Source organism: Mastomys coucha, unplaced genomic scaffold (genome assembly GCF_008632895.1).
Source record: "Mastomys coucha isolate ucsf_1 unplaced genomic scaffold, UCSF_Mcou_1 pScaffold12, whole genome shotgun sequence".
NCBI classification, from domain to species: Eukaryota; Metazoa; Chordata; class Mammalia; order Rodentia; family Muridae; genus Mastomys; species Mastomys coucha.
In genome coordinates, this window is record NW_022196894.1 from 71,249,956 (window position 1) to 71,264,466 (window position 14,511).

The following is a 14,511-nucleotide window of genomic DNA, read 5'->3' on the forward strand; positions in this document are numbered from 1 at the left end:
GGTTGGTGGTTGAGACCCTGGGAGCTCCGAGGGTACTAGGTAGTTCATATTGTTGTTCCTCCTAAGGGTCTGCAAACCCCTCAGCTCCATTGGTCCTTTCTGTAACTCCTCACTGGGGACCCTGTACTCAGATCAATAGATGTCTGTGAGCCTCTACATCTGTGTTAAAAAGACATATTGTTTTTTATTCATTAGCTTTAAATTTTTCCATATGATATACTTTTATCATATTGTCTCCCCTCTATTATTTTTCTTGATTAAGATCTTAGTAAAAAAAATAGTGAAATTTGCTTTCAAAGTCACTTATGATCTTCAAGGAAAATGGTTAAATATTTAAAAATATAATTATTTAATAAGAGTTGTTCACTCTAAAGACATTAACTTCAAAGTCACGATGCCATTTTTAAGCCCACAAAAGAAGAATAAAGGGTGCTGGAAAGTAAACCCTAAATTGCCCCAAACTCTTTTTTTTTTAATTTCTTTTTTATTAGATATTTTCATTATTTACATGAAAATTTCTCCTTTCCCAGTTTCCCCTCCAAAAAACAAAGAAACAAACAAAAACAACAAAAACAAACCCTGTTGCCTCACCCCTCCCCATGCCTGCCACCCCACCCTCTCCCACTTATTGGCCCTGGCATTCCCCTACAGGTGCCCAAAACTCTTAAATTAGGAAGAGTGCATCTTCCTATGTGGAGCGGAGGGCATTGGAAGACTGGGGATGAGAAGGGAAAGCATAGTTTAAAGGCAATTCTTCAAGCAAATGGTGAGACCAGGCAAGCATTTTCACTCACTTAACATGTCAGCTGGCTAGAACTGTCTCGCTAGCAATCTAGCTACACTACGAGGGCTGCTCACATCCCATTATCTCATTTTTTTTTTAGAGAAAAATTGCACAAAATGCCAGTCAGCAAAAGCAAAGCAAACACAAAAGCAAAAGCAAAAATGCAACCAAGGAACAAATGTCATTTTTACCGAGGGGTTGCTTCATTAACGGAATTTTAATATGCAATTGCAATGTTTCCTAATAACATTAATTACACGCTTAGGAAGACACCATCCTAAGTCATTAGTGCTTCCTTTTTGTTGCATTTTATCTACTACTAGCAGAATGAAAGATATGAGATTGGCCTGCTACTATTAATGTTGCTTGATCTTTTTATGGCACTATTTACTGCTGCTTGCATAAACATTTTCCTGGCAACTATTAATGATGTATATATGCATATGTCTATATTAAGTAAGTATACCAACATTAGGCATGTACTTACAACATGCTAAGGGTTATACTACTTCTCAAGCAGTACTTAGTACTAAGATATTTGTATAGCAGATGAGAATGACACCAAGAATACATTTCAAACATAATGCTGACAAAGTGACTTTACAATATATTCAGAAATAGGTATATCAAATTTAAATTGAATTTCTAGTCTATATATTTAAGCATATAATCATGAAAGAATTACCTGAGTAACATAATATATTTAAATAAGTTACATAATTCAAATGTAACCCATAATATTTATGTCTTATGCACATTATAGAATTGTTAAAGACAATGTGGTCTTTGAATTGTATCCTGGTTATTTGGAGCTTTTGGGCTAGTTGTCCACTTATCAGTGAGTGCATACTATGTGTTTTGTGATTGGGTTGCCTTACTCAGAATATTTTGTAGTTCTATCCATTTGCCTAGGAATTTCATGAATTCATTGTTTTTAATAGCTAAGTAGTACTCCATTGTGTAAATGTACCACATTTTCTGTATCTATTCCTCTGTTGAAGGACATCTGGGTTCTTTCTAGCTCTTGGCTATTGTAAGTAAGTCTGCTATGAGCATAGTGAAGCATTACATGTTGGAGCATCTTCTGGGTATATGCTCAGGAGAGGTATAGCTGGGTTCTCTGGTAATACAGTGTCGAATTTTCTGAGGAACCACCAGGCTGATTTCCAGAGGGGTTGTACCAGCTTGTAATCCCACCAGCAGTGGAGGAGTGTTTCCCTTTCTCCACATCCTCGCCAGCATCTGCCAGAGCCTTACAAATACAGGGGCAGATGTTAGCAGCCAACTGTTGGACTAAGCACGGGGTCCCTAATAGAGGAGTTAGAGAAGGACTCAAGGATTTGAAGGCTTGCAGCCCCACAGGAAGAACAACATCAACCAACCTACCCCCCAAAACTCCCAGGGACTAAGCCATGAACAAAGGGGTACACATGGCTCAGCTGCATATGTAGCAGAGGATGGCCTTCTCATGCATCAATGGGAGGAGAGGTCCTTGGTCCTATGAAGGCTAGATAGATGCCCCAGTGTAGAGGAATCGAGGGTGGAGAGGTGAGAGAGAGTGGGTGGGTGGAAGAACACCTTCATAGAAGTAGGCAGAGGGAGGATGTGATAAAGGTGTTTCCAGGAGGGAGGGAAACTGGGAAAGGGGATAACATTTGAAATGTCAATAAAATAAAAATTCAATAAAAAAAGGAAAAAAAAAAAGAATTGATAAAGGCGATATCTCCTGACAGCACTATCTTATACTTTTTATAGTTAGTATTATTTAATGTTCCATAAAGGTTTATTCTTCAATTCCCTGGCATTGCATAGAAGGAAAGAAGTTAATAATATGAGAATTCTACCATGATCCCGAAACTCAGATTTATAAATATTCTGCTTATCAATCAAGCACAGAAGAGAATGAGAATCCATCTTGGATTCTTTTCTCTTTCATCTCTGTCCTCTTTTGAGTCTGACTTTACAGAAATATCTTTCAATATTATAAAACTTAATTCTTTGATTCTTTGAATATAATCTGGATGCAAGTGTGATACCTAGCAAATAAGTTATGACTGTGCAGAACACTAATCAAAATTTAGAAAGTTTATTGAAAGAACAAAGTCTATAATTTTAAATGGATTTTAAATGGTCCACATAAATCTTCATCCCCTGGTGTTTTGTCTATGCGTATGCTATGCTATACAAAGTGTTTATAGAGTATGTTACTAAAGTTTTTACTTAGTTGACTTTAAGTCCTTTATACTAATTAGGTGAACTTAAATGATCATATAAGTTTTCTAAAGAAGGGCACTGGTTATATGTAAGTAGCTGTTCTCAGTAAGTGAAGTCAGAGAAATTAGATATAAAATGCATGCAGTGGTTTGAGTAGAAATGGCTGCCATAGGATAACAGGTATGAATGCTTAGTCCCCTTTTGGTGGAACTCTTGGGAAAGAGTAGATGTGTCTTTGCTGGAGAATACACTGGGGGTGGAATTTGACTTTTCAAAAGTCTCTCTGCCTTGTGCTTGTGGATTTAAGCTCTCGGCTACTGCTCTAAAATCATGGTACTACTATACTAATGACTATAATATCAGGTCTTATACTGTAACCATCAGAAACTATGAACCTTAAATTAAATGCTTTCTTTTATAATTCATCTTGGTTACAGTGTCTTATAATAGTAATATCAAAGTCACTAAAACAACACAAAAAGAAATTGAGGTCTAGTCACTAAAATATAGTGGCTAGGCTCTAAAGTCTGTGATAGTGGTGGGCATCTAATAAAGACTACAGGGCTGTACCTCCCAAAATTCTGAGGATATAAGTATGGAAGTTGGTATCTCTAACCCTCAAGTCATGTGTTTGTTTACAAGTTGTGTCTATGGGGTGGAGAGATGGCTCAGCAGTTAAGAGCACTCACTACTCTTCCAGAGGTTCACTCATATAAATAAAAATGAATAAATAATATAAAGAAGAAGTTGTATCTACAAAATTTCCTCATAAGAACTGGATGCCATTCTGAATCGTTAGATTTGTGGCATTTGTTTGTGCAGCAAGAGAAACCTTTCAAAGCTGGAGAACCTTTTTTTATGAAGCACGGACTAACAATGAAAATGACTAGGGTTCTCATGAAAATGCACATATCTTGATAGTTCTGGTATTTATTAACAGCTATGGAGATACTGTGGAGAAAATCAAATGGTTTTGATAGAATGTTAAGAAAACTTTCCAAGTAGGGACACTGAAAGACCCTGAAACATCTTCCATTTTCAAAACAAGTAGGCCTTACTCATCTTCATTTAACTAAATAAGTAACCAATAAGAGATCAAAACAAGATTTAAGTTAATTAGATCAGTATGTCAACTAATTATCCATTTAAATAATGACAAAAGGAATATCATAGTAAATGTAAAATGATGAACTCATAACCTCTATAACTTACTCAAAGAAACAAACATGCTTTAGAAAGCTTCCTATTGTCTAAATGAGACAGTGTCCCAAACAATCTTCTCTAAAGATTTATGCCCACCAAAGTTATAAGAAACAAGTAATGGGCAAAGACCAAGAAATAGGCGATTGAAAGGTGAAGTTTAACAATGAAATAAGGAAAATAGGAAAAAAAATAAAGAAGTCGAGCATAATTGAAAAAGAGAGGTTTTCACTTATTAAAACATATTATCAAAATGTGTTATAAAACTGATGCCTTTTATATTATTGTAGAAAAGATGATAAAGAGGGGTTGTTGACAAAGACAAGCTAGCATAACAAATATATTTGAAGGAATGAACAAAAATATTAAAGAAGTAAAGAATTTCATAAAAAGTTAATAGACCATAGTTTAAGGGATTTTATTGTATCTCAGAAACATTAGACACCAGATAATCAATGCTGAAGGCTAACACATCAAAATCATAGGATGAAAGTACAAGAGCAATCTTATAGTATAATAAAATACGTGGGAAAATTATTCTGTTAACTTCATAATTCAGTAAATTACTATTCAATATAAAAGCAAAAGAACCTCTTTCCCACATTCTGAGAAATGTGGAAGAAGGCATTATGTAAAATTTTAAAAGCAATTTGTTCTTGTTTGGCAATGTACATTCTGTGACTTTTCAGTGTTAGAAATAATACATGATTGCATTTCTTCCTTAAAATTACCCTATGCAGAGATATGTTTCATATGATGAAAACACTATTGAAATTTATAAGGCATAAACAATAGTTTTTATGTAAGCTATAAATATAAAAAAGTGGAAAAAGCTGGCCTCAGTAATAATTAATTAAAAAAATCACCACCAATAAAACCCTATAGTTTTTTAGTGCTGTGTACAGAAAAATAGCAATTGAAAGTAGGAGATGACCACCTTAGGTCATCTGAATAACAGCTTTTCCAAGGGAGAGGGAAGGCTGAGAATCAAAACACAGAACTTGCAAAACACACTCAAGAAATCTTTTGGAGATACTTTAAGATAAACTGAAAGAACTATGAGCTTCTAATTTTAAAAGTAACTGAAATAGCATATAAAGTGATGTACAAACACTTTCAAGCTTGAATAGAACATGAAAAGATTGGAAATATTTGCTATATTATTCTCTAAGTCACACATGTGTTATAATTATCTCCAAATAAAATTTTTATTGTCTTTTGATTGTTTGCTGAATTCAAAAATAAAATTATTTTGTCATACAACATTTAAATTCTACTCCAACATATAAACAGGACTAGCGAATGTATGGATAAAAATATGTCCATAAGGGTTTTTGTTTAAAATGGATCCTTTTTTCATTCTTCTTTAAAAGTGTAATATATATTATATTATATATATATATATATATATATATGTATAAATGTTTTGCATGCATGTATGATAGTTCTTTGGGTATGTACAGTGACCACAGATGCCAGAAATGGATGTGGAATCAGCATGAATTGTAATTACAAATGGTTGTGGGTCGCCATGTGTGTGCTGCAAGAGCAGCAAGTGCTCTGAACTATTGAAACATTTCTCTAGCACTGTTTCTTTAAAATTAAATCATTTAACATGGATTTTTTTGCAATAACATGTAATTCTCAAGTACTTATAAATACTTGCATTGACACATTCTATGAAAATGTAACAAACACTTTTTGGACTAAACTGGTAAATGATTAAAGATTTTTTGAAGTTATATAGGGTGTTTGTTATTCATGATTTCCAAAAGTTTCGCCTGATCCACTCAGCTTTTCCTCTCTATGGCTGAAGCAATCAGCAGCTAGCATATGGTACATAAGACACAAAACGGAAGGGAGCTCAAATTCACAGGAAAGGCAGCTGGTAGATTTGACAGTTCTTTTCCAAATTGCTCATCGTGTTTTGAATTACTGCTAGGAAAAAAAATGTGTTGCCCATCTCCAAAATAGATGTTCATTTTTATTTTTATGCTGGAGAAAGACTTCTAATAGGAAAATAAACCAGATGGTTATAGGAAAGGAGGTAGGTTTCCTATTGAAACCATTTTCATATTGTCAGAAGACATTTCCAAGTAAACAAATGAACACTTCACTATTCGTAGTTAGCTTTGCCCTCAGATGCACTTTTGGTCTCCTTAGGAGTCTTGCCTTAGAAACAGTGTCAAAAAGAAAGCAGGATGGTTTGACAAATTCATTGTCAAAGAGACATTGATCTAGATTTTGTGCTAACCCAAAATATCACTGAGAAGGGGACTCATTCTGAGACTTTTGTGACATTACAAATGAGTAAGTGTAATATGGTAAATATTTTTCTGCAGTGAGAAGTTTGTAATTGGTGGTGTTCAAAATATTTTCCACAGCAGAAATCTAATCAAATTTATATAGAATCTTAAAGTGTGCGATAAGGCATGTGTATAATTCCAATTGCGATTTGTATGGTGTAGTAATCTTGCTGTCACTTTAAAACTCAATTGACTCTTCTAAGTCATCTTTGGACACATCTTCACTTTGAAGTTCTCAATAATTCCAATTTGGGCTTCTCTGCAGAACACAAAGAAACTTCATTTGGAATAACAAAGCAATTGTTTTCTGAAGTCTTAAGTGCTTCTGAATCTGAATTTGATTCATACATTTCTTTAAAATCCTTTTATTACAGAATCCAGGCACTTTTCTCGAGACTATGTGTTTATTTGAAAATATATTCCCCTATTTGTATTAGAATCAAAAGTAATTTTTTCCTCCCTGTATGATGTTTTTTTAGAATATTCTTCGGGGTCTCTCTAAGATCCTCAAAGTTGTAAAATACTTGTCTTGGACTCCAGTAACACATTTGAATAATAATGACTTTTCAATGATGCATGTAATTCATTATTTCAGTTGGTGTGTACCTTTTAGCCTTATTCTAAAAGTTTCGATGTCTACATTTAATATATTGAAAGTCATTTTAAGAGCTAATGCAGGGTCGTCACAGTCTGATCTCTTCATTGTGAGCCTTTTCTTTACTAATCCAATGAAAATGTATCTAACTTTCAATTTCCCAAGTTCATAGCAGTTGTCACATTTGAAGTATAGCTCTTCATACTTCTGAGCACTGTCATAAGTCATTCAAGACAGATTTATGAAATGACAGACTTTCTCAGATAAAGTATAATGTGTCAAAAAGCTATTCTTTATTTCCAGTCCAATGGGAATTTAAGAAATTGTTTCAAACAAGGATAAATTTGGAAATAACTTATGAAACTCACTGCAGGTGACAGCTACAACTTAGAACAAGGACCATGCTACGATGGTTTAACCAATGCCTTTTTTCTTTGTTTAAAAGTGATGAGTGAATTAGAGATTATTTGCATTGTGAGAACTTGTCAAATCATTTTAGTTGAGGCCATTTGTATGAGTAGATTATATCTAGCTACCAAAATCCGTTAGTGAATCTGTTTATTTTCTGTTCACTTGGAAACTGCTTGCTTCAATTACAATATCTGAAGCATTCCTTCTGCAATCATGTCTACTGACAAGTGTTTTCATCTATTTTAACATTGAAAATCAGAACCACATATTGCTGTACCTTAGACTTTATAGTCTTTCTTGTGTGTGGACTTTATACATACTTACCTTAGCTAATACATTTTACTATAGAAAGTTCAATAATGAATTTAGTTTTTGATACATTAATAGCTTAGTCTACCTAGTTCAGAGATGCTGAGAGAGGAAATCTAATGAAATGGTTACCTAACAGATCATCAGTTCTAGAATGGTCAGAAAAGAGTATCAACTCTAGAATGGTGCTAGAGTACAGTATTGAATCTAAACTAATCAGATAACAGACTTTCAGGTCGAGAATGGTGTTTGAGCACAACATAGTTCTAGAATGGCCATATAAGAGACTATCAACCATAGAATGTCATTAGAACAGAGCATCATTGATCTAAAATAGCCAGGTAATGCAGTACTGGCTATAGAGTGGTCATGTAGAATAACAGCTCTCTTTTTTTCTATGTCATCTTAGTCTTCCTCATTGTCCTATTATTTTTAAATCACCCTCAGTTGTAACATAATTATTATTATATAGTTATTACTAAAACATAGTTATAATTACAATTAAGAGGAATGAGCATTGAAATTATAGTATCACTGTCCTCACTTCACCACCATCAATTCTGAAAAGTATAATTGGTTTAACTATTATATTTCAAAAATTTGCAATTTAAATTTACTTTAATTTTATACCTTTTTATTATTATTTTTTTTTTTACTAATCACTCCAATTGTTTATATCTTAAAGAATATGTCCCTTCCAGGTTACCCCTCCACAACTCCCCCATCCTATCCACCCTTTCCTCCTTTCCCTTCGCCTCCATGAGGGTGCTTTCTCACCCACCCATCCAGTCCTGCCCCACTGTGAGCTTTGAACCCTGGTGATGAAGCTGGCAGAAGGACTGGAGGAGTGGAGCAAGATTGCCACCCCATAGGTGGAACAATGCAGGCTAATTTTGTATTTTAAGTTCATTTACAACTGTTACTATGCAAAGCAATAATTGTAATTATAGCTATGTTTTAGTAATAGCTATATTTTAATAATAATTATGTTACAATTGAGGGCAATTTAAAAATAATAAGAGAATTAAGAAGACTAAGATGGCATAGAAAAAGAAAAGAGAGCTGTTATTCTACATGACCATTCTATAGCTAATACTGCATTACCTGGCTATTTTAGAATGATGCTCTGCTCTAATGTAATTCTAGGTTTGAAATTAGGCCCAGAAGTTAAACAATAATGGTTTGCAGAAACTTTGTATGTATGGTCCATGTTAAGCTCAGTTCACTCCTGCAGACAACGCAGAAGAATGGTGTCCTTCAATTACCAGATATCAAGGAGTAAAAAAAATTAAGATATGAATCAAAAATAGTGCTAGTAAAATGCATATGAAATCTCCTCATTGAGAAGCCAAAGTTTTGTTGGCTACATTTGATATTAATATAAGAATGAACTTATAGTAAGAGTCTGTGAGTGTTTCAACAAAAGAAGGTGTTTGGGTAAATTAACATCAAATGTCAATAATATAAGGTCAGTATATTAATAAGGTATTTGAAGCTAGATGGTCAATTTATAAAATCATGGAAGCTGAATATATTATTAAAATACTACAGAGAATATTTTTTCTTAAAAAAAGGCCGAAACCATTCATTTATCCAGGCATTTATGCATCCATATATTCCTCCTACAAATTTCTTTAAACATTTTCACTGGTAAGATATGCAAAACTATAATTGATGTTCTTAATTTAGTGACTTTTGAAGTATTTCATCATTAAAACATTCACAAATAGTTAGCACTTAGATTTCTGCAAGCACATGCTATTCAGTTTTGCAGAGCCAAAGCAATAATGGAATATTAAGCCACAAACACTAACTGTTCATGCCAAAGAACACAGATCTTCCCAATCTCCCCACACTACTGTTAAGAATCCACTTTACAATGACACACAGCAAATTCCTATAAAATTCTGTCTATGTAGAAATGCAAATGAGCAGGCACAAAGAGAGTTAACCCTGAGAAATGAGGAGTCTGGTTGACTTAAAATGAAGCAAGCAAATTAGAAACAAACATCTCAATTCTATGTATAGTCTTCTTTTTTCAGGAATATCAAACATAGGTCTTAACTTTGTACATAAAATAAAAATTGTAGTGTTATTATCATCCTTCTTAGGAAGAGTTAAGAGTTTTCAACATATTAATGAAATATGTTATTTTGTCTGAGAATTAGAACCAACTTCTTCCTGTGTTGAGACAAAAATTGTTTACTAAAGCAATCGAAAACCAGAAGCAACGGTTGTAGCAGATAGTACCTCATGAAGCATTTTAACATGGGTGAATAAGTATACTTAATTATGACAAATGCTACTATGCATGATTAATGAAGCACTGTGCAAAGCCATGCCAAATGGATAGAAGGATGGCTACTTACCAACAGGGCGAACTGTAGACATTACAATGGTGTGGTGAGAACATAAAAAAGAAATTAAAAAAAAGAAAAGAAAATTATCAGAATGCATGATGTGTAATGTTACATTTAAGTATGGACAATAGAGTGACATCTATTCTCATAATTCAGTTATGAACAAGGTTCCTAAGTCTGATAAAACTGAAAGACATAAACATAACTTTAAAGAAAGGGTTATTTTTTTTAACCACGGACTAGCTATGAGAACATAAAGGGATAGTTTAGATTTAGACTTATCATCATCATTTACTTCAGTTGCTATTTCCAAGACTTTAAGTTAAGGAGCCAAATGCCACACCAAAGTTAAGAAGAAACTGATAAAACTATTCAAGCCAACATGTAGCAAATATCATTTTGAAAATATAAGGTCTCGCATCCTGAATTAAATAGCAATTCGATTTTAGGCACTGCTTGTCAAAACAATTTCAAAAAAAATATAGACAAGTACTTGATTCAACTTTTTGTAGGCAATAATTTAGGACAACTTTGCTTTCCATCCATAGAAATGTAACAAATGTAACAAATAGGTTTAGACATGCCATTCCTTCCCAACCAGCTCTGTAACTGCAGCTGATTCTATTCATCCCTCTGGCACAGGGGATGAAGCAGTGACTGATACATTCATTCTCTCACTGAGCATGGCTTCTAACTGATGCTTCAGCTAACACAATATATTTTGGTATGATACCATAGCTTTGAATTTCCAACATCCATAGTAATAGGCTGCCCTTTCTCTTAATGACTGACATTTTAAGAGACATAAAAAGGTTAATATTTTCTTTTAAAAAATTTCAAATCATTGTGAATAAACAACCATTCCATAGAAAAGTAATAAATAAGCCTTAGAAAACATATGGTCCTTGTATATAAAAGAAAAATATATTTATAAGATTTAACTAAATATACAATAAATAGAAAATTTTCCATCTAATAGACCATTGAAACATGTTCCAGAGTATATAACCCTAGTAAATAATAGCACATTTCTAGTGTGAATATATCTTGTTGATGTTTGCTGAATGTCTTATAGCTGTCTACTCAATCAACATGTCCATTATAATTCTGTATTTGTACAATCTCTAAAAATAATAGTATATTTAGATATATATGAAAGATAACTCTTTTATGATTAGCAGTATTTACAATTAGGAAATACTAATTAGGAAATATAAGTAGGAAAATCTGCGAATACTGGTATACGTATTCTATGGTATGTTTGTTGTGAGAAAGCATTGAGAAGGGGCCTGATGAGCCATCATTTCCCCATTTGGAAAGAGATGGACAGAAAGGCCTGAGACTAACAACCAAGTAATGACATAAAATAGCTATCACAATTTCTTCCTTTACCCTCGTTAATAATTTCTCCCAGTTGTGTCAATGTCCTGAAGGAGGAAGAAGGCAAGTCTGGAATTCATACTAATTTAACTGCAAAATAGAATTGGTTTTCAAGTATACTTTCCTAAGAAATATTGTCTTCTTTATATATATGTGTGTATATATAAAGTATATATATATATATATTATTAGATATTTTCTTTATTTACATATCATATGATATCTCCTTTCCCGGTTTCCCCTCCAGAAAAAAAAAAAAAAAAAAAAAAACAAAAGCAAAAACAAAAAAAAAAAAAATCCTGTTCCCTCTTGTCTTCTAAGATTGTGATATGAAGGGAAAAGAAGAAACTATGGTAAGGAGTCATGTTAAAATAAATAATATATTTTACATGCACTTTAGACTAATTTTGAAAATGTTTACTTTACTGCCTTGGGTAACATCTTCTAATGAGATACTTTTCATAGTAAATCAATGAGGAAACTGAAAAAGGAGGAAAACTGCTTGCATAAATGAAGCTGTTGTTTTAACAGCACATTCAAGAACCATTTGCAAATTACTTAAGTTCTTTGATTCAATTGTTACATATTAAAGTTCTTTTATTGGCTTTTTAAAATTTTGTTTGTCAAGGCACCTAATGGGTCTACTGAAGGTAAATTTCATCTGATAACCATGGTTATTACAATAATTTTTAAATTAATCAAACAAACAAACAAACCTGAAAAGACTTTTGTTTCAAGTGTTGGTTTTAAAATTACTTAAAGCTTTCCCTATGGGTTACCATGCATATATTGATATAATTCTCCTATAAACATCACAGTAAAGCTACATGCCCTTGTTCCATAGCACAGATCATTGTGAAAATCAGCAGGTGGGGGTTTTCAAAATCATCAAATTAAACTCAACTGCGTTCCAGCATTAAATGGATTAAAATGGACATGGCCTCTTAGATCAGTTGACCTCATTCTAATAAAGCGACCCAGTGAAGGTTGAATATTTCATTTATGTACGTAAACAGACACAGAAAGTAAAAGTCATAATTTTACCCCCATTAACCTTGTAGTGTGAGACATCACAACTGCTTGTCTTAATGGTAAGATGTGTTTTAAATAACAATTTACTGAACATTTCCTTGTTCTATGGAGATATATTATTATTATTTAGCTGTAATTTTGAAGTTGCAGTCTTTGATGAATGACATATTCATACAGCTAAGGAAAAGACACTCTAGTTTATTTACATGCTACAAATCAGAAAAGAAACCATTTAAGGTTTGCTGATCTTTAAAATAAAAAGTATCACCTTACAAAAAAAAAATGCTCTCTATCAGTTTTGTAGGTTTGCTTCCTGTGCACAGAGAGCACAATGTATTAAATGAATAGCTAAACTTAACACTTTCAATGAATTAGGATTTCAATTAGCTGAGGAAGTCCTTGAAGCCAACAGATCATTGCAAGCCTCTTTGGCCCAAGCACTAAAGTTTAACATAAAATTTGTTTCTTCTCCAAACAAACATCTCCTCGCATCTTTTCAGCTTTTGTTTAGTCAGCAAATAGTTTTTGAATGGAATATTTTGGGGTTTCTTATCTACTTTGTGCCTGTTCACTTAATCCCCACAACAAACCTTAGAGATGATTTGGCTCAAATGAATTATTTTTACAGTAGTCTACCTATTTAAGAACACTTCCTCTGCATACATGTTGTGGTTGTTGATTTGTGGGCTTGGGAGGACTCCTGACAGGTGGAATGCGGGTGTCTCTGACTCTTTTGCCTGTTCTTGGGATCCTTTTCCGTCTACAGACTTGCCTTGCCCGATCTTAACTGTAACGTGTTGTGTTGTTCTGTATTCAGTTGATGTGCCTGAGTGGCCTGCTGTTTTCTAGAGAGGGTTGAGAAAGAAGTGGATCTGGGGGAAAGGGGATGTGGTGGGTAACAGAGAGAGAAGAAAAAGAATAAATGTATCTAAAGTAATCCACAGAGCAGATTGGAGTGTATAGTTTTATCTTGTTTGCATGAGTTACTATAGTTTTATTATATACTATCAATAAATATACTTGGTTCATAAACAACCAAGGTTATTATGACTTAAACAGTGACAGTGCTTAGAAGCACACGTGCTTCCAATGTTGTCTAAGTTGCTTTGAATTGCATTAACACTACAATGAATGCAGGGGAATACAATTGGGTGGTGTGGAATAGGGTCAGAGCCATTGAAAAGGAAATAAAGCGTCTTCATTCTCAGGGATACAGATGTATGCTTCTTGCTAGTTACCTGGAGACAAACGAGGTGATGTGGAACACATTCTTTTATATTTCTTCTTATTTTTTATTTTAACAGATAAAAGATCAAACTACAGATTTCTGATCTATTTCATTCACCTTTAAACTCCTTCAAACCATTTTCCTAATTTATAAAACTTTTAGGAGCAGAGCTTGCAAGGTAAAAAGGTGAGCTGCACCTGCGTTGCTGTCAATCTTCTCTATGGAGAGAGGAGAGACAGCACAGTCAGCCACAGGAAGAAGGCTAACGATTGCACAGGAGATGTGCTGGTTTATCTGTGCTTAAAGCCAGCTAGGTTTCAACAGTGCCATGGCAACACCTATTCAGGCAGGTTAAGTATCCCCTGTCTTGGTGACAAGTTTTCTGTGCCTTGTGATACATGAGTTCTGGTGATAGCTGTGTCCCACCTGGAGCACTGTTAATTAGCACCAGAGAACTTTAATGTTTAGTATTGCTTTCTCTCACTAGAAACAGTGCCACTGAGTCTAGAAGTGAACATGAGTCCATAACTGGGAGTGTACTTAACGTGCAGAAAGTTCCCTTGATTAGAAGTGTCCTTGACCTCTTGCGTTTCTTTAAGACTCATAAATTTCACAAATTGTTCTCTAAAACTGATTTTCGGGATGCTGGAGTTTTTGGTTACCACCTTTGAAACATCGCTAAGTTTTTCATT

The 14,511-nt window shown here is 33.7% G+C and overlaps 1 protein-coding gene across 15 annotated transcripts in view; it reads right to left on the reverse strand.

Annotated features, from left to right (window-relative positions):
- Robo2 (roundabout guidance receptor 2) overlaps positions 1–14,511 on the reverse strand; it is a 1,164,975-nt gene that overhangs the window by 105,747 nt on the left and 1,044,717 nt on the right. For 11 of the 15 annotated variants that reach the window (XM_031364257.1, XM_031364250.1, XM_031364255.1 and 8 more), the window contains exon 7: positions 10,189–10,200. The exons of the other annotated variants lie outside the window; for them this stretch is intronic. In XM_031364257.1, the coding sequence (XP_031220117.1) occupies positions 10,189–10,200 (12 nt within the window). The remainder of the gene's footprint in view (positions 1–10,188; positions 10,201–14,511) is intronic. 15 annotated transcript variants of the gene reach the window in all.